Below are 21,304 nucleotides of genomic sequence, written 5' to 3' on the forward strand. Positions count from 1 at the left end.
CAGTTAGTAAGTTTAATACTCCTTCTTTAACAGTGTCTGAGAATCAACAAACGGATACATTTGCGTCTGACAGAATTACGTTCCCGTCACCATGGAAACGTCTTTAATCGTTGTGTCTTTCTGCGCAGAGAGGAAGCCTGATAATCCTAAGCAGGTGGTGTTACTTAATTAGTCTGTATTTAACAAAACAAGGCGCTGTGTTGTGGTTCACGTAACTGCTTTTGTATGTGACACTTGGTTGTTATGTCGACGAGTTTATGCGGAGGTTGTATTGGTCAGTTACTGGTCTGTTTTGGAGATTGGCTCTAGTCACTTGAGAATGCTGTTGTTTTGCTCTTGTTTTGGCGTGGGTTATGGCCTACAGTAACCCTTGTGTTTGGAAAATAAACAGAAGAAATTTGGCGTGTTTCTTTGCACCAGAACACTACAGTATAATGGTACAACACTGCTCTGGCTGCTTTGAATTACTGTATTAGATTTGGTTTCGAAAATAATTTTGTGTTGTCCTGTTTTCACTGAGGACTTTTCACTAAAATATAGTTGACATCATTACATTTAAACGTTCGATATTACACAAAATTGACCCTTGTGAGCTTTAAGTCACGTTATAAAGCTGTTACCTTCTCAAAAACAGACCTGGAGTTGTGTTTTGTTTCATTCACATGTTTGAGTAACATTTTATTATTAGTCTGTAACATCTCCACAGATCAAAATGCTCTGTTCCACCTTGTGATGTCATGAAGTTCACAGCTCCTTTTACCTTTATTTCAGTAGAGATTGGCAATTCACATTATGTTGACAGTATGAAACGATTTGAACATTTATTTGTGTTTCTTGCCGCCCCCTTAGACATGATTTAGTTTGTCTCATTTTTGTTTCTATCATTTGAAAATATCAGATTAAATTAATTTAAAGTTGTGTCCTTCTAATAACATTAACTTCAATTTATAAAACAGATGTTACGTCCCAACAGTTAGTCTTTACTTTTCCTGAATATTCTTTTACTCTTATTTAATTTCTTGGACCACTCTTGGACTTCTACTTGAGTACTATTATTCTGAAGTAACGTTACTCTTAGTTGAGTACAATTCGAGTGTCTACTGTACCCATCTCTGTGCAAAGAGCACTCATCTTGACAAGAATACATTCAAATCAGGTACTGGCCCTTTAACTGATGTGAAACTATGACAAATATTACCGCAGATACTATCTCACCAAACAAAGTCTTAGAAAAATATAAAAAACTTGCACTTTTCTTTTCACAGTCATTTTTTTTCACAGTCATTTTAAAGATACCACTCACACAATGCTGGATGAAACACTTTGAAAAACATGTTTATTGTCTGAAAATAAGCTTGTATCGTCACGGTTACAGCTCCGTGTGTTCAAGTCCACAGATGCCTGAGGGAAGGAGCCAAAACTATCCTGCAGAACGCCAATTATTGTGTTTGCTGCGTTTGTTCATGGCAATATTTGGTGTTGACTTTGTTATTTATGTGCTAAAGAAACACAACTGAGACTTTCAGAAAATGCCTCAGCTGGACTTTTGCCTGAAATGTTTCTACAGCATGGCATTAAACTTGCTTATCTCCATGGACACAAACAGTTGATGTCACCAGGCCAAGTTACAGGGCATACTGTGGAACATTCCTGGCAAAGCAGTAAGATCTCTCTGGATACAAGCAGGTGGCATACCCTCTACCAGGAACATGCCATAGGGCAATATTCTGTTTAGGTCAACCAGCTGCTTTAAGACGGCTATCTTAGTGCTGACCAACACTAACTCAAGATCTACCTCACCAAGAATACAAATAAAGTTTTATTTAAATTCACTACAAAGTCACTACACAGCTCTTTAATCATCTCTGTGCACAACAGCACCCGGCAACCTCACTGTTAGCATCACTACTTCCTGTCCAATTGTAACTTTATGAGGTTTTTGCTGATGCACATTAAAATTTATAAATATTTAAAGATGAGGCAGTGGACAGGGAGCTGCAGGTTGGTTAATGGTCAGGGGTCAGAGGTTAGGAGGTTAGGGTTACACAGTGGACAGGGAGCTGCAGGTGGATGTCACTGAGAACATGTTACACACTACAATGTCTCAATGCTAATGCTAATGCTAATCTCGATTCATAATAAATAATAAAACAGCCACACAAACTGAAGTATTCTACATATAAATACAATTGGGTACTCTGTATTTGATTTTATTTGGATTATTTTTATTTTAGCAGGTTGTTTATTTTATGTTTTCTGATTTAAATAAAAGTGACTCTAAACTTTGAGCCAATGTGAGCTAGCTAGTGCTTTGCTGTGCACAGAGTCTAGTCAGTTCATAGTAAAACAAGTTTGTGAACATTTTTAGAGCAAATCAAAATGGGCCCTACATTAGCCCAGAGCTTATTGGCTATTAGTTTATCTGTCTTATAAGTGATCAGCAATGGTTTATAAAAAAAGAAAGAAAAAAACACACCGTATTTTCCGGACTATAAGTCGCATTTTTTTCCATAGTTTGGCCGGGAGTGCGACTTATACGATGTAGATGCGATTTATTTGTTAAATATGTTTTTTTTTCTTCATTATTATGCATTTTTTGGCTGGTGCAACTAATACTCCAGTGCGACTTATACTGCAGAAAAAAACTCCAGTAACACAACAACTCACACTGGAATGGTATTTTTGTGGTTAAATGTTGCGGTCCAGTTTTGTGAGTTACATTTAAAGGCACATTTCAGCATAGTTCTGATGGATAGTCATAGTATTGTCACTGGGATGATGAAAACAAAATCACCCTCCCCTGATTTTCTGTTTATCTGTCTGATTATTATAGCTAAATGCGTTCTAGTTTGTACAATTTGCCTACAGCCAATGTAACATATGAGTTTAAGGTATATTGTATTGCCCCTGTAAGTATACTGATCCTCTGTAGACTGCAGATTTTGCCCATAGTACATGTGAGTGCTGTAGTGTTTGTACTCACCATCCCCTGACCACCCTGACCGACACCAGAGGAGACAGCTGCATGGATGTGGCATCTTCTACGTCTCTATGCACCTCGTACACCTGTCCTTCAAACGGAGCCTTTTCAAACAGCAGCATCTGCACAAACACATGGGAATGCTAAGTCAATATTAGCAGACTCTTATGTGACTGTGCATGTCTGTGGGAGTAGAAGCAGCAGCACTATCACTGATAGTAGCAGAAATAAAAAAAAAATATTAGTTGAAGTACCACTAAGATGAGCATTTCAGTATTATAAATAGTACTAGTAAGAAAAAAAAAATGTAAAAATCAACTCAAGAGCTGCTTATACAATATATCTGGGGCAAGACACATTTAGATTAAATACATGTGGAAAAATTAGGTACAGGGACTTTTTATTTATGAATGACAGATGTCAGCAGTTCCTTGGCTTACTTTATCCTCAAGTGATCTTCAAACCTTTGGCCCAAAGTCTGATCTGGATAAAGATCCGTTGCAGGCTTTATAATGATAATTTTAATCTTGCATCAAAACACAAAATACGACATTCCACATACAAGTTTTTGTTATGCTAATGCTTTATTTATGCTTAAAGTGAAGTCATGTGATGAGAGAGGATTTAGTGGCACAAGAGCCTCCTGTACCACCTCTTTTTCTTCTCCAGCTTCTCTTCCAGTGCAGAGTTCATCTCGCTCAGCAGGGTGCACTGTTCCTTGGATCTCTTAAGTGCCTGGTCAAGTACCATGCACTTTTCTTTTTGGAGGGTGCGCTCTGTGTCTGACATCTTCACCTCTTGCTGCAGAGCACTGCATGTTTCCTCCACCAGGATGCGCTGTTCCTCAGACCTCTTAAGCTCCTGCTCAAGTGCAATATATCGGTTACCCTGCTGGGTGCACTGTTCCAAGGAACTCTTAAGCGCCTGGTCAAGTGCTGTAAACCTTTCTTCCAGCAGGGTGTGGTTTTTCCAAGTCCCTCTGAGACGCTCCCTCTCCTGCTCCACCTCCTGCTCCACCTCCTGCTCCAGTTCGGCTATCCTGTGGACCAGTAGGGTGCGCTCTGCCTCTGCTTTTGTCAGCAGTTTCTCCTCCATGCAGCTGTTGTTCTCCAGCAGGGAACGCTCTTCTAGAGTCAATCTGAGCTGCTGTTGGAGTGCCTCACAGCTCTTCAAAATGGCTGCCTTTTCTTCCTCTAGTTCACCTCTGATTCGTTTCTCTTGCTCAACCTCCTGCTGCAGTGTGCTGTTCCTCTGGACCAGTAGGGTGCGCTCTGCTTCTGTTCTCCTCAGCATCTGCTCTTGCACACAGCTGGCGTCCTCCAGCAGGGAGCGCTCTTTCTGAGTCTCTCTGAGCTGCTCTCTGAGCTGCTTCAGGTTTTGGTTGGACTTGTCGAGAGCTTCCTCTGTTTTTCGGACCTGTTTCTCAGAGTCCTCTATTTTCAGACAGAGGCCCTGCTTTTCAAGCTCCCACTCTTGTGATTTTTGGCGGGACTGTTCTTTAATTTCCTCGACCAAATTGTGAGCATCTGCGACCTGTTTAGTGAGACCCTCTTTCTCCTCTTTCACTTTGTCCAGTGCAGTTTGCAGATCTTGAATGGCTGAGTCCTTTAGCTCCATTTGCTTCATGTGATCACAAATGAACATCTTCGTTTTCCTTAGTAACTGTAACTTCTCTTCCTCATGCTGATAATGGTCACTTTCATGAAGCCTCTTCAGGTTTTCCAGATCTCTGAGCAGTTGTTCCTCTCTGGCTCTGGCCTCAGCAGCTTTAGAGGCCATTTCGAGCCGTAACATGACTAAGGTCATGCCCGCCTCGTCTTCCTCCTTGGACCTCACATAGTTTTGAGGCCCTAGCTGCTCCCTCTCCAACTCCTCAAGAGTTAGAAAGGTGGGGCCCACCTTTTCAGATGGTGCAGTCTGGTTTGGATCGGTGGATGCTGTGCCCAGCTCCTCCTCCAGGTTGAAGTCCTGACTCGTCACTCGTCGTCATGTGATGTCACTTGTTCATCTCATTCTGGAATTGGGTGCATTGCAGTAGATACTTAATACTAAATGTCAATATAAACACTGGATGTGTCTGAATATCCATCTTAACCTCTAACCTCAAACACTACATAGGCCCTGCACTCTTTAGACGACTATATAGTGCTCTCATTCAAGAGCAATTCAGACACATATTCTGCATTTCCGTCCCCCTCAAAGGTCAGAACTGATGTTGGAATGACATTATCTCCAATTCAACATTGGATGCTCATTCCAGTATATTAAAGCAAAATTTAATAAAATAAATATAAGTGCTCAAATCAGCCAAAATGAGGATTTAATTAAGTTAATTTAGTAACCTGGACATTATTGCTACATTAACAGTTAACAAAGGAAAGTTTCTTTTCTAATGTCTCTGCTTTTGCTCACATTAGCGCCATGTACACATTAGCAACATTAGCATAACTGCGCATTTATAACTGCAGAGGCTCAACCGCTATGTAGGAGCAGGTTCACAGAAGCAGGTGGACAGGAGGGAATATCTAAAGGGAAAATCACACGAGCACGATCCTTATTTTGACTTTGACTTATTTTGACAAACTTTACCCAAACGCAAGGCACCACCATGTTGGGTTTTCTAACTCGGACGCTGAAATATTCTCTAAGTTTCCGAGTAGACATACCGAGGCCCCTGCGCACCATTAGTTCACTATTATCGGGTCGCGTGACTCTAGCATCTGGGAGAATAAAGTCAAACTCAACTAAAATAGGTTTCTGTAATAAATGATGATCCAACTGGCACAAGGGTATTCATGGGCTAAAAATAATCCAACAATTTTTCGTGTATCTCATGTAAACGGACGGGATTAAGGAGGTATTCATAGCAATGAGATAGTAAGAGCTGAGTGGAGTTGTAGTGGAGCAGTAAAGACAATGAATACAGCGGGAGACTCTGAATCGTTCAAATACGCAGGTCATTTGATTGATATGTTTAGCGCTACACATGTTGCTACAAATGTTTACTCATCTGTACTCACTCAGCTTTGACAAATCTGAAGCTGCAAAAAAGGACACCCATGTTTTTCTGCCTTAGAAAGCTGTCACATTTGAACACAGGCAAGACGCTGCTCACACTCTTTTACAAGTCTCTTTTTATCTATTTCATATTTTTCCTTGCTGACATGGTTCAGCGCTCTGGCATCTTCATAAATAAAAAGGCTGATTAAACTGTCCGTCACTCGCAAAACTCCAGCTAATTCATTCCATGCATTCCCCTCTCTGCTGTGGTTCAGAAAAAACACTTATGAATCCAGTAAATTAATTAGCAGAGGCTGGTAGAGGAGCCGAAAGAGTAACGTTACTTCAAGTTAACATTACTCAAGTAGAAGTACAAAGTAATGGTCCAAGGAATTACTGTTCAACGCGTTCATCATGTCCCTCTGCTTCAAATACGTTTCAGGATGTGGGCCTCGGTGAAACCAGTGTGAACACCCCTGCAGTAAGCTGTTTATTTGAGAACAAAACTTTAGCGGTTAAGGTAATTCAGTCCCCACAGGGAGTTTCAGCAGCAGCTCTATACTCTCATTAGGGCTTATAAAGCAAACAGTGGGGCGGCTGTGCAATAGGCTCGCACATAAAGTCACTGTGCAGAAAAATGTTGCTAGATTTAGTCAAACATGGAAAAAGCTATAACAATAGAAGTCCTATTCACCAAGTAACCTCAAATGACGTAGTAAAAGTGCTGTGGAAGCAGTAATGGAAATACAATAGTACTATAATTAAGTTAGTTTTCTGAGGACTGAGAGAAAAATGTAATAACAGCGATAACAATTTTGACTTTTTGATTTAAAAGAACTGTTTATGTCCTGCACTCTTATAGTTTTCAACTGAACCTGTGTTGCCAGAGACCAAAGGATGAGAACTCCATCCCCAAAAATGAGCCAACACGTGCCCCTGTACCTTGCCCTGTTCCTGTACCCACTCCTGTACCAGTGGGACAACCTCCATCCCCTCCTTATTTTGAAGGAGCACCATTTCCTCAGCCTCTTTGGGTGAGGTACAGCTACAGCCAATGGGTCCCACAGCCTCCTCCACGTCCAATCAAAAGAAAAAAGAGGCGGGGCAGAGAACCAGGATGTATGACATAAGTACGATACGTTTGCGACCTCGACAAGTGCTGTGCGAAAAATGTAAAAATACTTTAAACCACATGGAGACACAGAAGTTTGTCTCATTCTCAGTACTAGCGATAGCACTTATTTGTGATTGTTCTGCAGGTGCTGGGGTTTAAGTCCTGTCCATTCAGATCAGAGAGACATTTTAGGTTTAAACCAACTGGATTTCAGCTTTGAGCAACACAAATGAGAGACTCACGTGAGGCTCATTCTGCTTTCTGATTGGGTAATCGTCTTGACAACCAAAACAGTGAATTATAACCTAAATAAACGTGTCCATTGTTCATAATTATAAAGTATATTTGATTTGAACATGTTTACCTTGTAGGGACACAGATACAAGGTAACAAATAACATATTTAGATCACCAAGTTACCTATTATTGTTTTGAGAATGCTATATTTGTCAAAAACAAGGTATCAACATGTTTTTAAGTTGCATGTTTGGTTTTTTGACGCTTTGAATCTCTCCTCACTTTGCCGTGTGGGAGCATGGGTGATGTAGACTTGTGGGCGGAGCTTTGGACAGAATCTTACATCTAACCGTAATGAGGGTTCGAATAGAGCCTGGGAGAGATCACTAAACTACTCAAACGTGCTCGGATGACTTCTAAAACTTTTTCTGGCAGGTTTTTGATGAGGATACACAATGATAACAAAGACTTGATTTCACATAATGCCCCCTCTTTAATGTGGCTGTCTTTGTTATAAAATGGACATGTCTTTTGAGTCTGCATAAACATGAACATGACGCTGCAGCTCTATTGGACTTGTTACTGTTACTCCACGAGTCTACACTGCAAATAAACTATATTCTTTGTAATCACTCCCATCTGTGTGATTCTGTTTCTCAAGCCTCTTTAATTCTTTGTTTACCCCCAGAACAGTATATGACTAACAGATGTCCCATGCAAATCTGCCAACCCCGCCAAATTCCTTCCACCATCTTGCTTCTGTTTAAATTGGGCAAAAGTTGTGCCTACGTTACCTTCCCCGGCCTCTTGTGGAATCCTTTGGCTGGTCGAATCTGCAGAAAGAGACAGAGACAGAGCGTTTATAATCCAGACTGAGATCTCTGCATAGGAACACACAGAATATAAAGCTACAATGCGGTTTGTTTGGGAGGTAAATGAACTGAAATGAATGTTAAATCGATGTCGGGCTGCAGTGAAGAAGATGCTATTGATACTTCGCAGTGAAATCACACTAACGGTTCTGCATGCACGTCTATGGCGGAATGTTTAGCAGTTGCCGTGGTGACGCAGAGCACATGTTAGCAAACACAGCCTGGTAAGTTTTAAGATCGTCCGAAAACGCAAGAAAAAGTACGAAATGGATTTAAACATCACATTTTCGCAACACATATGAGCGTTGATGATCTTGTTTTAGGTGTTTGGAGTACAAGAAAGATGGTGACAGGGCATCTGACACACATGGGGAGGGCATCTGACACACAGGGGCATCTCAGAACTTCTTTGTAGAGGCCTAAACTACAGGGTTAGCCATTCTTACACAGAATAAGCTAACTGGGGCTATTTAAACTGCAATACGAGTCACAAAGGGGCCTTTTATCAGCAGCAGCAGGTGTGGAGTGTTCAAGACGGCTAACTAAGTAAATAAATAGTCTGTTTTGAATCTGTGAGAGTGGGATGTTCTGCGAGTGAAGGACTATTTATCAGGAGAGGCACAACACAATTACTTTGGGCTAGAGGTGGGTGGAGTGGTATAAATCTACATCATTGTTTTGATTTATTACTCAGTGTCTTATAATTAGCCACAGGTAACATATTCATTTCTACTGTAAATAATTAAATGCCCTTATGTGTCAGATGCCCTCCCTGCGTCTCCATGAGGTAAAAGCTGTTAACCCTGTAGTTTAGACCTCTACAAACAAGACATGCATAAGATTGATGATAAGATGTATTTATACTAATCATAATGCTTGTCAAAAAAAATTTAAGTAGATATTTTTCATCCATAGCTAGTTAGTTAAGGTTGATACAAAAACAGGGTCAAAAATAAGCTTTGTCAGGGTTAAAGATGCACTGTTTATATTGCAGATTATAGCATTACATGTAAGTATCTCCATGGAGACAAGCAGCTGATGGCACCAGAGCAATTTACAAGTCAGTGGAAAGCTGATATTAAAGTGCAACCTAGCTACTGTCTGTAGTACTTTCTTTAGTACTTTCCGTATATGTTTCACACTGAAGTAGACTTGTTCAGACACTGAAGCTGAGACCAGGGATATAAGGTCGATCATTATTTTAACACTATACTACACTTCCACACTTTTGTCCTGGTTTAGCCCTGGTTTAGCCCTGGTTTAGCCCTGGTTTAGCCCTGGTTTAGCCCTGGTTTATCCCTGGTTTAACCTTGGTTTAGTCCTGGTTTAGCCCTGGTTTAGCCCTGGTTTAGCCCCGGTTTAGCCCCGGTTTAGCCCCGGTTTAGTCCCAGTTTAGCCCCGGTTTAGCCCCGGTTTAGCCCCGGTTTAGCCCCGGTTTAGCCCCGGTTTAGCCCCGGTTTAGCCCCGGTTTAGCCCCGGTTTAGCCCCGGTTTAGCTCTGGTTTAGTCCTGGTTTAGTCCTGGTTTAGCCCCTCTAACCCAACAGTACATCTTTTAAAGTCTGTGCTCCTGTCTCTGCTGCAGTGAATACAAACACTGCTCCAGAGCTTTCAGCCATGACCACAGGAGATGCCGCCTTTATCAGGATTCAGTATATATATCTCCATGTATGGTCTACTTTAAAAACATGCTTTGGGCCTCAGAGAGACACACTGCTGCAGAGATGTTATGGCTTTATTCATCTTCAGGCCAGGTTACAGCTTAGATCTGTGGAGAGGTGATCCCACTCAGTAATATCTCACAGTAGTTTTTCAAGTAATATTAGGTCATATAAACACCTGTAACTGAAAGAGCAAGCAAAGCAATAACATCTCCATGTGACTACCAGAGAAGTTACATGGTTAATCTTTAATGAGTTATGGCCACAGACTATATAACAGAAGTGGACTGAGTGAGTGTGACGTCACCCACAGTGTTCAGCTCCAGTTATAGTGGCTAAACTGCAACCGAGATTCATATTTGGGAGTAGTGCATAATCAAAGAACCAATCAGCAGCACCCACCCCCTGCCAAACCACCAGTACGGGCCTTAGCAACGATGCATAGCTGTCAATCAAACCTGTTGCTAACGTTAGCGAGACCAACCTCAGGGAAAGAAGGCACCTGATTAGTCTGTTATTACAGTTCTAATCTTGATTTAGTGAAAAAATAGTGAAATGAAAGGAAGCGGTGCAAGAATACAAATGTTCAAATCATTTCATATAAAGCTTTTGTCACTTGTACACTCACAAACAGTAGAGAGAGTAACCACAACTTTTACTCAAGTTAGAGTGCTGTTACTTCTATAAAATACTACTCAAGTAGGAGTAAAAGTATGCTGCTAGAAAAGTACTCAGCGGTATGATTAATTTAAAGGTACTCAAGCAAATGTGATGGAGTAAATGTAACTGAGTACAGTCCAACCAAAACCACAACTCGAAGGAACCACTCGTAAGCGCCGGCTAGCAGGTTATCTATGTCCATTTATATATACAGTTTATGGTTACAGATCACGTTCAGTCAGTGTAAATATGAATTGTGCCTCATTAGGGCAATAAATGTATACTATAAGCATTCTAATAGTATGTTATAGGCTAAGAATGTCAATTTTGTGCACTTCTTGGTTTATTTCAGGCTGAGTAAAGTTTGTGCTGTCCTTACTTTGTTGCTAGGTCTCCTCTTGGGTGGAGCGTGAGGGGGTGGGGCTTGATCCTTCAGAGAAATCCCAGAGAAGTGATTGGTCAGAGACTGAGGAAGCTTCGGAGCGGTCTTCACACTCAGCTCCTCTGTAGTGCCAGCGGGAGAAGGCATTTTTACAGCAACCTGAACAACACAACACCAACAGATTAACAAGTAACTGAGAAAGAGCATGGTTAGACCACTTTGACTGGAATGTTCCACAGGTTGGCTTTGGAGGTGAGGGGGAACAGGTTTCACATCTGCTATTAACTGGTAAAAAAAAAAACTAATAAACTTGCAGATTGTAACTTTAAAGCCACAGTATGACATCAACATTCCAGCAAAAAAAAAAAAAAAAAAAAAGAATAAAAGCATGTTTTTTTGTTGTTGTTTTTTTCACTTCTGAAGTTTTTATTGCACTGAAAACTTAAAAACTGTGTCCTTACTGTGAGTGGGCTTGCATCTCCACAAACCTGGCTATAATATTCCACAGTGTGGCATAAAACATTACTATCTCCATGGAGAATGTTCCAAAGTACGGTTTTAACTTTCTATTTCCATAGAATCATGCAGGTGACATGTGCCAAAGATATACTTTTTGGCACAAGTTCAGTTAAACAAAAATCAAAACCAAGAAGTCTAAAGTAGAACTTAATAAGTAAAATCATGAAAACAATCTGCCTTTTTATCCATTTTACTTTACAAAACACTTCTGTAAAAAGAAGAACTTGTCTTGTTGAGATATATTCATTTTCGATATTGATTACCGCGTGAGCCAGCATTGCAATAGTTTCACGATATATAGTGCAGTTCTACCCAATACTACTACAAGCAAATTAAATACAAGTATGCACAAATGTACAAAATAAAAGTGCTAAGTAAAAGTACTATTTTGCAGTAGTATTAAACGTACCTTGTTGTGGACGTGCAGCTCCGTCGGTGTGCTCAGGGGTGATTCTGTGAGTGTGGGCTTTTTCGCAGCAGCCTGAACACAAAACCATGACAACAATGTTACTTGACTTGAAGTAAAAGTACTAGTTCAATGCCATACTAGTTAAGTAACATTGCATTTGTCACCTTCACCTTTTCATATATATTTTTTTTACTTTTCATTAAAGTCTGTTGTTTCAACTGAAGTGGGCAAAGGGAGTGAAGTGTCTTGCTCAAGAACACAATGTCAGTCTGCAATCAGGCGAGGTACTGATTACACTACTGCTGGTGCAAGTTTAGTGTGATTACCATTAAAATGAACTACTTCTGTTTTTCATGTTTTAAGACACAAAAAATCAGGTACAGAGACTTTACAATGAATTTATATTTAGCAAAAATTACAACAAAACAAATGAAACATGTGACTAAACCAAACTCTCACCACCACTGTAGTTCTGACGACAGTATGAGCCCTGCAGTCCATTATTTTTAAATTTTCATTCAAGTCTGTTGTTTCTTTCAACTGAAATGGGTAAAGTGAGTGAAGTGTCTTGCCCAAGAGCACAATGTCAGTCTGCAGCTGGGCGAGGTACTGGTTACACTACTGCCAAATGCATTTTCTCATAGCATTTTCAAAAACAAAAGTGATAAATCGGTCTATTTGCAGAAAACAAAATATTAACATGTTTAACAAGTCTCACTTTCATTTTTGACGTTCTGCTCTCCATGCTAATTCACTCTCCCTTCAGAGCGTATCACAACACAATCAGCGTGCAGCTCATTAATGAAACTACTGCACATCGTATCAGGGAGCATGGGTGACGTAGGCTTGTGGGCGGAGCCTTGCACAGAATCTTACAGCTAACCGTAAGGAGGGTTTAAACAGGACCCTGGAGAGATCGCTAAATTACTCAAACATGCATGAGTGACATCTAAAATCTCCTCAGACATGTTTTTGATGAGGGAGCAACATTATAACATGGTAGAAAGCTCCAGAAAAAAAACAAAATCATTTTGCATAATACCCCCTCGTTAAGAAATAAGTTTTTTATTTCATTGGTGTTTTCAAATGTGTTTCACTCTGGTGTACTTCAGATTTGGGATCAGAGTGATTATAAAGCAAAAAAAAAAGCTTTGAAGAAATATAAAACCATTACTAATTCATGACAATAGTTTAAATCAGGACAGATTTTCATGTTTTATCCTTTGAGTGCCTCCCATTCGATTGCTGTTTTCCATAAAAACTGGACTGCTACGCTACTTCAGTCAATTTTGGGGGAAACTGAGTAAATTTTTAAACTTGTACTTGTACTTGCAGTTGAGTGTAAGTCTAGCCATGTAATTGTAATTAGTTAGATTGGTCATAGAACATCCTGAGTCCTGCACAAGTCCCACTTTTGTCTCTGCTTCTTTCTAAACCCACATCTCCTGCTCTGATCCAAAGTGTGGCTAAAGATCTAAAAAAAAGTAACAAGTGCTTTGAGTAGTATTTTCCACATGTACTTTTTTAGTTACAATTTTGACAGCAGTAATTGTACTTGAAATTGCGTCCATTATTAGCCATGTAGCTGTACTTTTACTCGAGTACTCTTTCTACCACAGCCAGACTGACGAGAAATATCGCATACACACATTTTTGTACTTCATATTTCCATACAAAGGATTATAACAAATATAAGCAGTGCTATGTTATTATTTGCGTTGCTTTCAGACCTGTGTGTGGACTTGTGGCTCCTCCGGTGTGGTCTGCGTCTCTTCTTTCACTGAAGGCATTTTAAAACTCACCTACACACAAACACAACACGAGAGAACAGATTACACTTGGATTCAGAAATACGTCTACAATAGCATCTGTATTTTCTATGTAACATGTTGGTAGAAATACAACAACGTGGCTAAAAATGTAGTCAATTACAAATACAAGTACTGTGGCCAAATTTGTATGCTATAAAGTGTGCATGAAAAACACTACTCAAAGTACTAGTTATATTTTTAGGCAAATTTAGAAGCATTTAAGGTCATTCTTTTAAACAAAACTTCATTAATTTTACTGTTTAAAGTTGAATTAATTGTTTTAAACCATATACAATCAGACAATCAGAGCGCTGGCCAATCAGAGCACTGGACAATCAGAGCTCTGGCCAATCAGAGCTCTGGCCAATCAGAGCGCTGGCCAATCAGAGCGCTGGCCAATCAGAGCACTGGACAATCAGAGCACTGGACAATCAGAGCTCTGGCCAATCAGAGCGCTGGCCAATCAGAGCGCTGGCCAATCAGATCTGGCGATGCAGTGGTGTTGTGTGTGTGTTTGTAGATGTACGGTAACTTCTATGATGTAGCTGCTTACAGTGACATGCGTAGAATTATACTCAAATACAAGTACAAGTTTAAAATTCTACTCAGAAAAGTTCAAATCTACTCAATTACAGTAACATTTGTAATTAGTTACTTTCCACCCCTGTAACTTCTATTTTACTACTGCTGTAACTGCTGAGTTTAATATTACAAAACAACTTTCTATTGACTAAACAGTGTTAACCTGCGATGACGCCACAGTTAATCTGCAGTGTCTGTGCTGTGGTTGGATGCAGTGGGAAAGTATTTGTGTGTTTTATTTTTGGAGAAATACAATATAATAAATACAAAATACTAGCTCCTATTCAGAGAGACAATTCTGAATATGCCTTATTAATTATACTACTACTCCTGCTACTACTATTACTCCTACTAATACTCTTACTATTACTACAACAACTACTACTACTACTACAACAACTACTACTATTACTTCTACTACATATAACTATGATTAACCTTTCTTTAACAACCTACTACTACTATTAATAGTCCTACTACTCCTGCTACTACTATTACTACTACTAATACTCCTATTAATGGTAGTACAACAACAACAACTACTACTACAACTACTACTACTACTATCACTACAACTACTACTTCTACTACATATAACTACTATGTTTAACCTTTGTTAAACAACTTTCATTTAAAAAAAAATCAAATATTGGCTGGAAAATGCTTGAACTCAACCAATCACAAAACAGAGGTGGTGCCAGATGTATATGACAGCACAGCAAACCAAGCTTCAATTTCAACCAATCAGAACGCTAAAGCTCTGCATAAACTCCGCCCCCTTCACATGCACAGCTATTATTGGTCCCAGAGGATTCTCAACACAGGAAATGTTTGCCTTTCAAAATGCTACCAAGCCCAAGGTAATGACAGCGGTACTTTCAACAGTGTGCATGTGTGTGTGTGTGTGTGTGTGGGTGTGAATGTGTGTGTGGGGGTGCGCGTGTGTGTGTGTTTTTGTGGCATTCTTTAAATTCTTCAACTAGTTTCACTTCGGCTGCAAGGCCATGTGCGCAAAAGCACTGTATTGTTTCACCATGTGTGTGGATCACATTGGTACAACGCTGGTATACACTGCAAAAAAGGACATTGAGAATTGAAATACTAGCCTTGGTTTGAGTAATTTTAGACTTTTGATTAATTCACTTATTTTACATAAAGGTCCAATATTACACAAAATGGACTCTTGTGAGCTTTAAAACATGTTATAATACTGTTACCTCTTCAAAAACAGACCTGGAGTTGTGTTTTGTTTCATTCACACATGCTTGAGTAGCACTTTATTATTAGTCTGTCTCTAAATGACTTTTTCCCATTCAAAAGATATAGTGTTTTCATAATGTTAATCGCTATGGCAACTGCAAACCGTTAAAAATGAACTAGTTCTGTTTTTTAAAACAGTCAAATTCAGGTACAGCGGCTTTAAGATCAACTCAATTTGCAAGATGATTATATGAGGTAACCCAGTGTATTCACTTTTTAACTTTTTTTCCGTGTATGGTCACTTTTAATACCATTTTGCAGTAACACTAATAAGACACGTGTACAGAAAGGCATGTCTTTGTATTATGACAATAGGTTCCTTGTTAACTATTGTTATAATGCGTTATATTCAGTGTAGTCATCTTGTTTTGCGCAAACTAGTCCTGACTTGTTCCATGGTATAAACTTTTGCGGTAGCATTCAAAGTTTGTGTACTGTTTTGAGTCGACTCAGCTCATTTTGCAAGATCTGACCTACCCCCATCTATCCACATTTAAATGGAAACTTTTTTTTACAGTGCATGGTCACTTTAAGAACTGCAGTACAAATCTGCAGTGACATCTGTACAAAGCTTAAACACTAACCTCCGTGCTAGCTAGCTGCTGTGTCGCCGGCTCCCTCTGCCCCTGCTTCTTAGCCTCTCTGGGGAGGTACTTCTCCAAAAAGTCCGGCAGCTTGATCTGGTTAAACGTTGGAAGCGGAGGGCTTGAGTCACTGTCCACAAGTTCCTCTGCACACTGGATTTCCTCTTTCTTGCTCCGCACCTCCGGGATAGTTTTTGTTGGACAAGGGGGAGGCGTTGCCGGTTGCTGGGGACTGTTGTTTAGGGGGCTGCTTGGAGACACATTCCCAGAGTTAGCGCCTTCTGCCTGGGCTTGACTATGACTCAGTTTGCTCCTAAAGTTGGATGTGGTCAGACTGCTAAGCACGCAGCTCCCCTCCAAGCGCGATTTAACTTTTATTTCCTCCTTTGCTTCGTCCTTTGCCTCCTCTTGCTCTTCTTTTGTACTAGGCTTGTCTCTGAAACGGGACTCCAAACCGCTTAACAACATGCTCCGATCTGCTAAGCTAGCTCTTGCCGGTTTTATGCTAGGTTTTCCCTCTGGATTTTGAAGCTTCGCTAACAAACTTGGCGCCTCGAAATTGAACTTCTTTGTCTTTCTCAATCCAAAAGTAAATTCATCAGGGTCAAACGTTTTTTCAAATCTATCTTCTTTGATCGCCGGCATCGCAAAGGGAGGTTGCGGGTTTCTGAGCGGGTTATGTTTTCTCGGCGGTAACGAAAACGGCGCGCATAACTTTTTAATTTTCTCCACAAAATCGTCATCATCAAGGCTATCAGACGTGTCCAAAAGGTTGCTCTCGCTCCCCGATGATGTTAGCTTAGCTTCGTTCGACACTTTTAGCTTCTGTTTGGGGAAATCCAAGTCCAGCCAGCTAGACGGAACATCCTGAGGTGGCACGCTCCAATCATCTTTACTTCTACTTTTTGCGAAGTTGTGCCTTTTTAGAGACGAGTCCAAGAACTTATTGGCTTCATGAGATGTTTTAAAAGTTAGCTTGTTAGCGCTAGCTGGTGTTTCGTTAAGCGCTGCGGTTTTTGACGGAACACTGACGCCGCCATTAGCTGCAAGCTTGGTTATTTTTTGGTTTTCTCTCTCACTACCACTGGCTTGCTTGATTAAATCTTTTGGGACTTGTGGGCTTTCGGACACGGTTTTAACTGCTAGCTTTCTGTCATCAAGATTACTACTTTTCTCAGCATCCCTGCTCGTAGCCTGTTCTACATTTTTCATTACTTCAAACACATCATTTTTAGGTACGTTTAGCCCCCCTCCATTTGCACCAGCAGTGGGTTTGGCTTTCTGGGCTGAGTCATCGGGCCCTTTTTGACTTTTATTTTCCATAGTTCCGCATTTAGCCTGTGGTTTAGTCTCGCTAGCTGTGTTTGGCAACGTTTCTTTTGCAGAGATTTTTGGAGACTTTGTCAGCGCTGAGGGCCCAACTGCATGTCTACCCTCCTCTCTTTCTCCCTCATTATCTTTGACAGAAACTGCATTGTTCTCTACCCCCGCTGTCTCCACTGATGACAAAGTGTTACTTGGTGAAATCTTGGTGTTTTCTTGCTTTTTCATTTTCTGTTCTTCCAATTTGTCATCTGTTGGGATATTTTTTTCATCCTCCCTGGCAACTTTGGCCTCTTGCCCTAACCTCTCAGTCCTAATATCCAGTGTTTTTGTCGTAGAGCTGTCTACTTCTCCCTTGCCCTTTTTGCCAACACATTTCGTGCTTTTTTCTATTACTTCTGACTTTATTAAACCTGCCACCGCTCCCTCTGTATCTGGCTTGCTTTGTAATTTAGACACCGAAAACAATTCCACATCTTGTCCCTCCTTTGACATCTCATCTAACCGCTCTGTGGCAGGTAAATCCGCAGATGCTAACCTCTCTTTTGCAATCTTCAGGCGACCTTTTTTTCCTGTTGTGAATGGGGCAGTGTTTTGGCTGGCTGTTTCCTGGTCCTTTTGAGGTAAAATAGCAGGCGCTTGGTCAATGGGTTCCTTTGTTTCCCTACGACTGGCAGAAGTTTCAGTTTCGGCTTTGCTGACTGACAAGTGAGCAGTTCCCTCCTCTTTGACATCCTGTCTGGCTACATCTTTTTCAGAATGTAAACCTGAGGGTGCGATTGTTTGCTGGGATTCTTTGTTAGCTTGTTCACCTGGCAATGCTATTTTCTTTTTGTCCTTTTTGCCAGTTGTAGAAGTAACCTCAGGTGATTGGAGTTTATTGCCAATATCAATTTGTGGCATTTTATCAGATAATACTGGTTTCTCAACAGTTTGTCCACTTTTTGAAGCAAAATCTTGTTTATCAATCATTTTGTTTTCAATTTTAGGTACATCCTTTTGCACTTCAGTCGAGGGTCCTATATCTGTAGTCTTTGCAGTGCCCTCCTTTTTGATACTTTGCTTTTCTTTTCCGCTTGTAGCTTCAGCATCTGGTTTAATTTTTGTCACATCTACTTTATTTTCAATATTAGAGGCACCTTTTTCCACTTCACTCAAGAGTCCTATATCTGTAGTCTTTGTAGTGCCCTCCCTTTTGATACTTTGCTTTTTATTTCCACGTGTACCAGCGATTTCCTGTTTAGCATTCGCCAAATCTACTTTTTTCTCAATGTTAGGGCTTTTTGTAGTGCCTTCAACTTTGTCACTTATCTTTTCCTGACCACTTGAAGTTGTAATCTCTTGTTTAACATTAACCAAGTTGTCTTTATTTTCAGTATTGGTGACACTTTTCTGCACTTCTGAGGGTCGTATGTCTGTAGTCTTTGTAGTGTCCTCCTTTTTGTCACTTATCTTTTGTTCTGCAGTAGCATCGTCTTGTTTAATTTTGAACAAATCTACTTTATTTTCAGTATTAGTGACACTTTTCTGCACTTCTGAGGGTCTTATGTCTGTAGTCTTTGTAGTGTCCTCCTTTTTGTCACTTATCTTTTGTTCTGCAGTAGCACCGTCTTGTTTAATTTTGAACAAATCTACTTTATTTTCAGTATTAGTGACATGTTTTTGCACTTCTTTTGAGGGTCCTATGTCTGTAGTCTTAGCAGTACCCTCATTTTTGTCATTTAACTTTCCCTGTGCGCATGTAGCAGCAGCATCCTCTTGTTTAACTTTGGACAAATCTACTTTACTTTGAATATTAATGGCACTTTTTTGCGCTTCTTTTGAGGATCGTGCATCTGTAGTCTTTGTAGTGCCTTCAGCTTTATCACTTATCTTCTGCTCTGCACTTGTAGCATCACTTCCTACTTTAACACCAGATGAATCAAGTTTGCTTCCTTTAGGAGATTTTTGTGTGTAATCGTCTTTGTCTCTATTAAACATCGATGCTACTTCTGTTAGCCTTTTGCCAATATCACTTGAAGTAGCGTGCTTAACAGAGGACCTTTTATTTCCACTAGCTTTGTCAGAAACCGCTATTGTGTCTGCTAGCTGTGAAGCCGCAGGTTCATTGTCCGATTTGTCAATAGCTATTTGCTGCTCTATTGAATTCCCTCCTTTAGCAGCAGGTAGCATATTTTTAGCGTCATTTTTGAGGCTAGCTTTGTCCGCCTTTGATTCTTTTGACTCAGGGCTAGTGGATAAATTGCTCTCATTGTCAGGTAATTCAGTTGTTTCTGCCAGCTTCTTGCCTCTATCTAAACTCACTTTTTCAGATGGCTTGACTTGGCTTTTCTCACTTGACATGTCCAATTTATTTTCCAACTCCACAGAAGCTAATGTTTTGCTTCCTTTGTCTTTCAGGCTTAACTGTGGACTTGAACTCGCAACCTCATCTTGACCTTTAGAGGAGTCTACTTTAGTTCTTCTGTCTCTTCTAAGTGGCTTTTCAGAACTGACTTCACCCACTTTTGCGTCTGCTTTTGCTAATTCTTCACTTTTGCTCACTGATTGCTTTGAGCTAGGTGTTAGCTTGTCTACTTTAGAACTTTCTATAGACATGTTTTCTGATATTATATTTGTAAGTAGCATTTTTGCCATCCTCTTATGGTCTTTTTGCATTGCATCTTGTTTTGTTGTCTTCGTATCTTGTAGATCTCCTCTAACTTTATCTTGCGATGTTTGAAAAGCGATATCAGAATCCTGCCTAGCGACATTCTTGCCCCCATCTTCTTTGTCAGTTTGTCTTCCGTCTAGACTATTTACCTCTAGTTTTGTTGATTCTATTGTTTTATTTTCACTCTTTGGACTTGCTGGCTCTTTACCTTTCCGTCGTTTGGCCCTCAACCCTGTTCTGGGCGGCGTTTTGCTAGCATCAACTACATCGTTAGCTTCACTAGCTTTGGTCTCCTCTTTCTCCGTCACTGTGGGAGATTGTATTTTGAAGTTGACTGCACTTGCTTTAGCTCCTCCGTTAAATTGCAACAGCACTTTTGACACTGCCTTTTCATTAGCGTCTGGCGGGTCCGGATAGTCCAGTAGCTCCAGTGACTTGGACGTAGACACTTTGACTCTCGAGATGCAAGTTGGCGCCGTCGTATTGCAGGCTTCATTAAAGTTCCTGACCCTCTCTTTAATTGTCATAACTCTATCACGTGGAGGGGATGATGAACTAGACCTTCTTCTATCAAAACTTTGGGCTGATCCAGACAAAGCTAACGCCTCTTTTAGCCGTCCCGCTGGTTTACGTATCGGGGAGACGTCCGCACTTCTTGGGATGTGGAACTGTCCAGGAATTACAAGTTTTTGGTTCTCGAAAATGCTGATTTTGTCGGCGATTCGGCCTGGAGCTGGTTTAGGCTTGTCGTCGGGTTTCTTGGTGTCATTTAATCTGCAAAATAAAGTGAAAATGGGTTGATGTATATAAACGCTGACAGATGCATCAATATGAGTTGTAATGTGATCGTATTTATTGATGTTAAATATTTATATTAATAGTAAGTTAAAATTTGCTGGATCAGATGTCGGCTTCCAAATATCCGTTCAGCCGATATTCTGGTTGGGGGAATAAATTGATGGAATAAGACTATTTACTGATCATAGTTGGCCCAGAAAGTTGAATTTTTGTTTATGCGCTTTTGTAATTAGGCTACTTGAGAGATAATTAACAACTACACAACACATTTGAATCAATTTAGTCTTAATATTATTTTTGTTTTTAGAAATAAATGCAATTTTCAGTCTCTGCTCCGGTATCGGTTGATACTAGGTATTGGTTTGTTATGGCTTTCTTTACCTTAAATCTTTACTTGTATTGTTATGGATCTTTTTGACCTAACCTTCGTAATACCATCTGTTGTTGTGCCCGGGTGTATCT

General features: G+C 40.2%; 1 protein-coding gene across 3 annotated transcripts in view; it reads right to left on the bottom strand.

The window, feature by feature from the left end:
• LOC117393204 (microtubule-associated protein futsch-like) overlaps positions 1-21,304 on the bottom strand; it is a 299,761-nt gene that overhangs the window by 263,189 nt on the left and 15,268 nt on the right. For all 3 annotated transcript variants that reach the window (XM_055232212.1, XM_033991396.2, XM_055232213.1), the window contains 6 exons: positions 16,069-20,818; positions 13,562-13,633; positions 11,832-11,903; positions 10,901-11,062; positions 8,125-8,163; positions 2,984-3,102 (listed from right to left, as the gene is read on the bottom strand). In XM_055232212.1, coding sequence (XP_055088187.1) covers positions 2,984-3,102; positions 8,125-8,163; positions 10,901-11,062; positions 11,832-11,903; positions 13,562-13,633; positions 16,069-20,818 — 5,214 coding nt within the window. The remainder of the gene's footprint in view (positions 1-2,983; positions 3,103-8,124; positions 8,164-10,900; positions 11,063-11,831; positions 11,904-13,561; positions 13,634-16,068; positions 20,819-21,304) is intronic.

The sequence above is a fragment of the Periophthalmus magnuspinnatus genome, chromosome 24, assembly GCF_009829125.3.
Source record: "Periophthalmus magnuspinnatus isolate fPerMag1 chromosome 24, fPerMag1.2.pri, whole genome shotgun sequence".
Classification (NCBI taxonomy): Eukaryota; Metazoa; Chordata; class Actinopteri; order Gobiiformes; family Gobiidae; genus Periophthalmus; species Periophthalmus magnuspinnatus.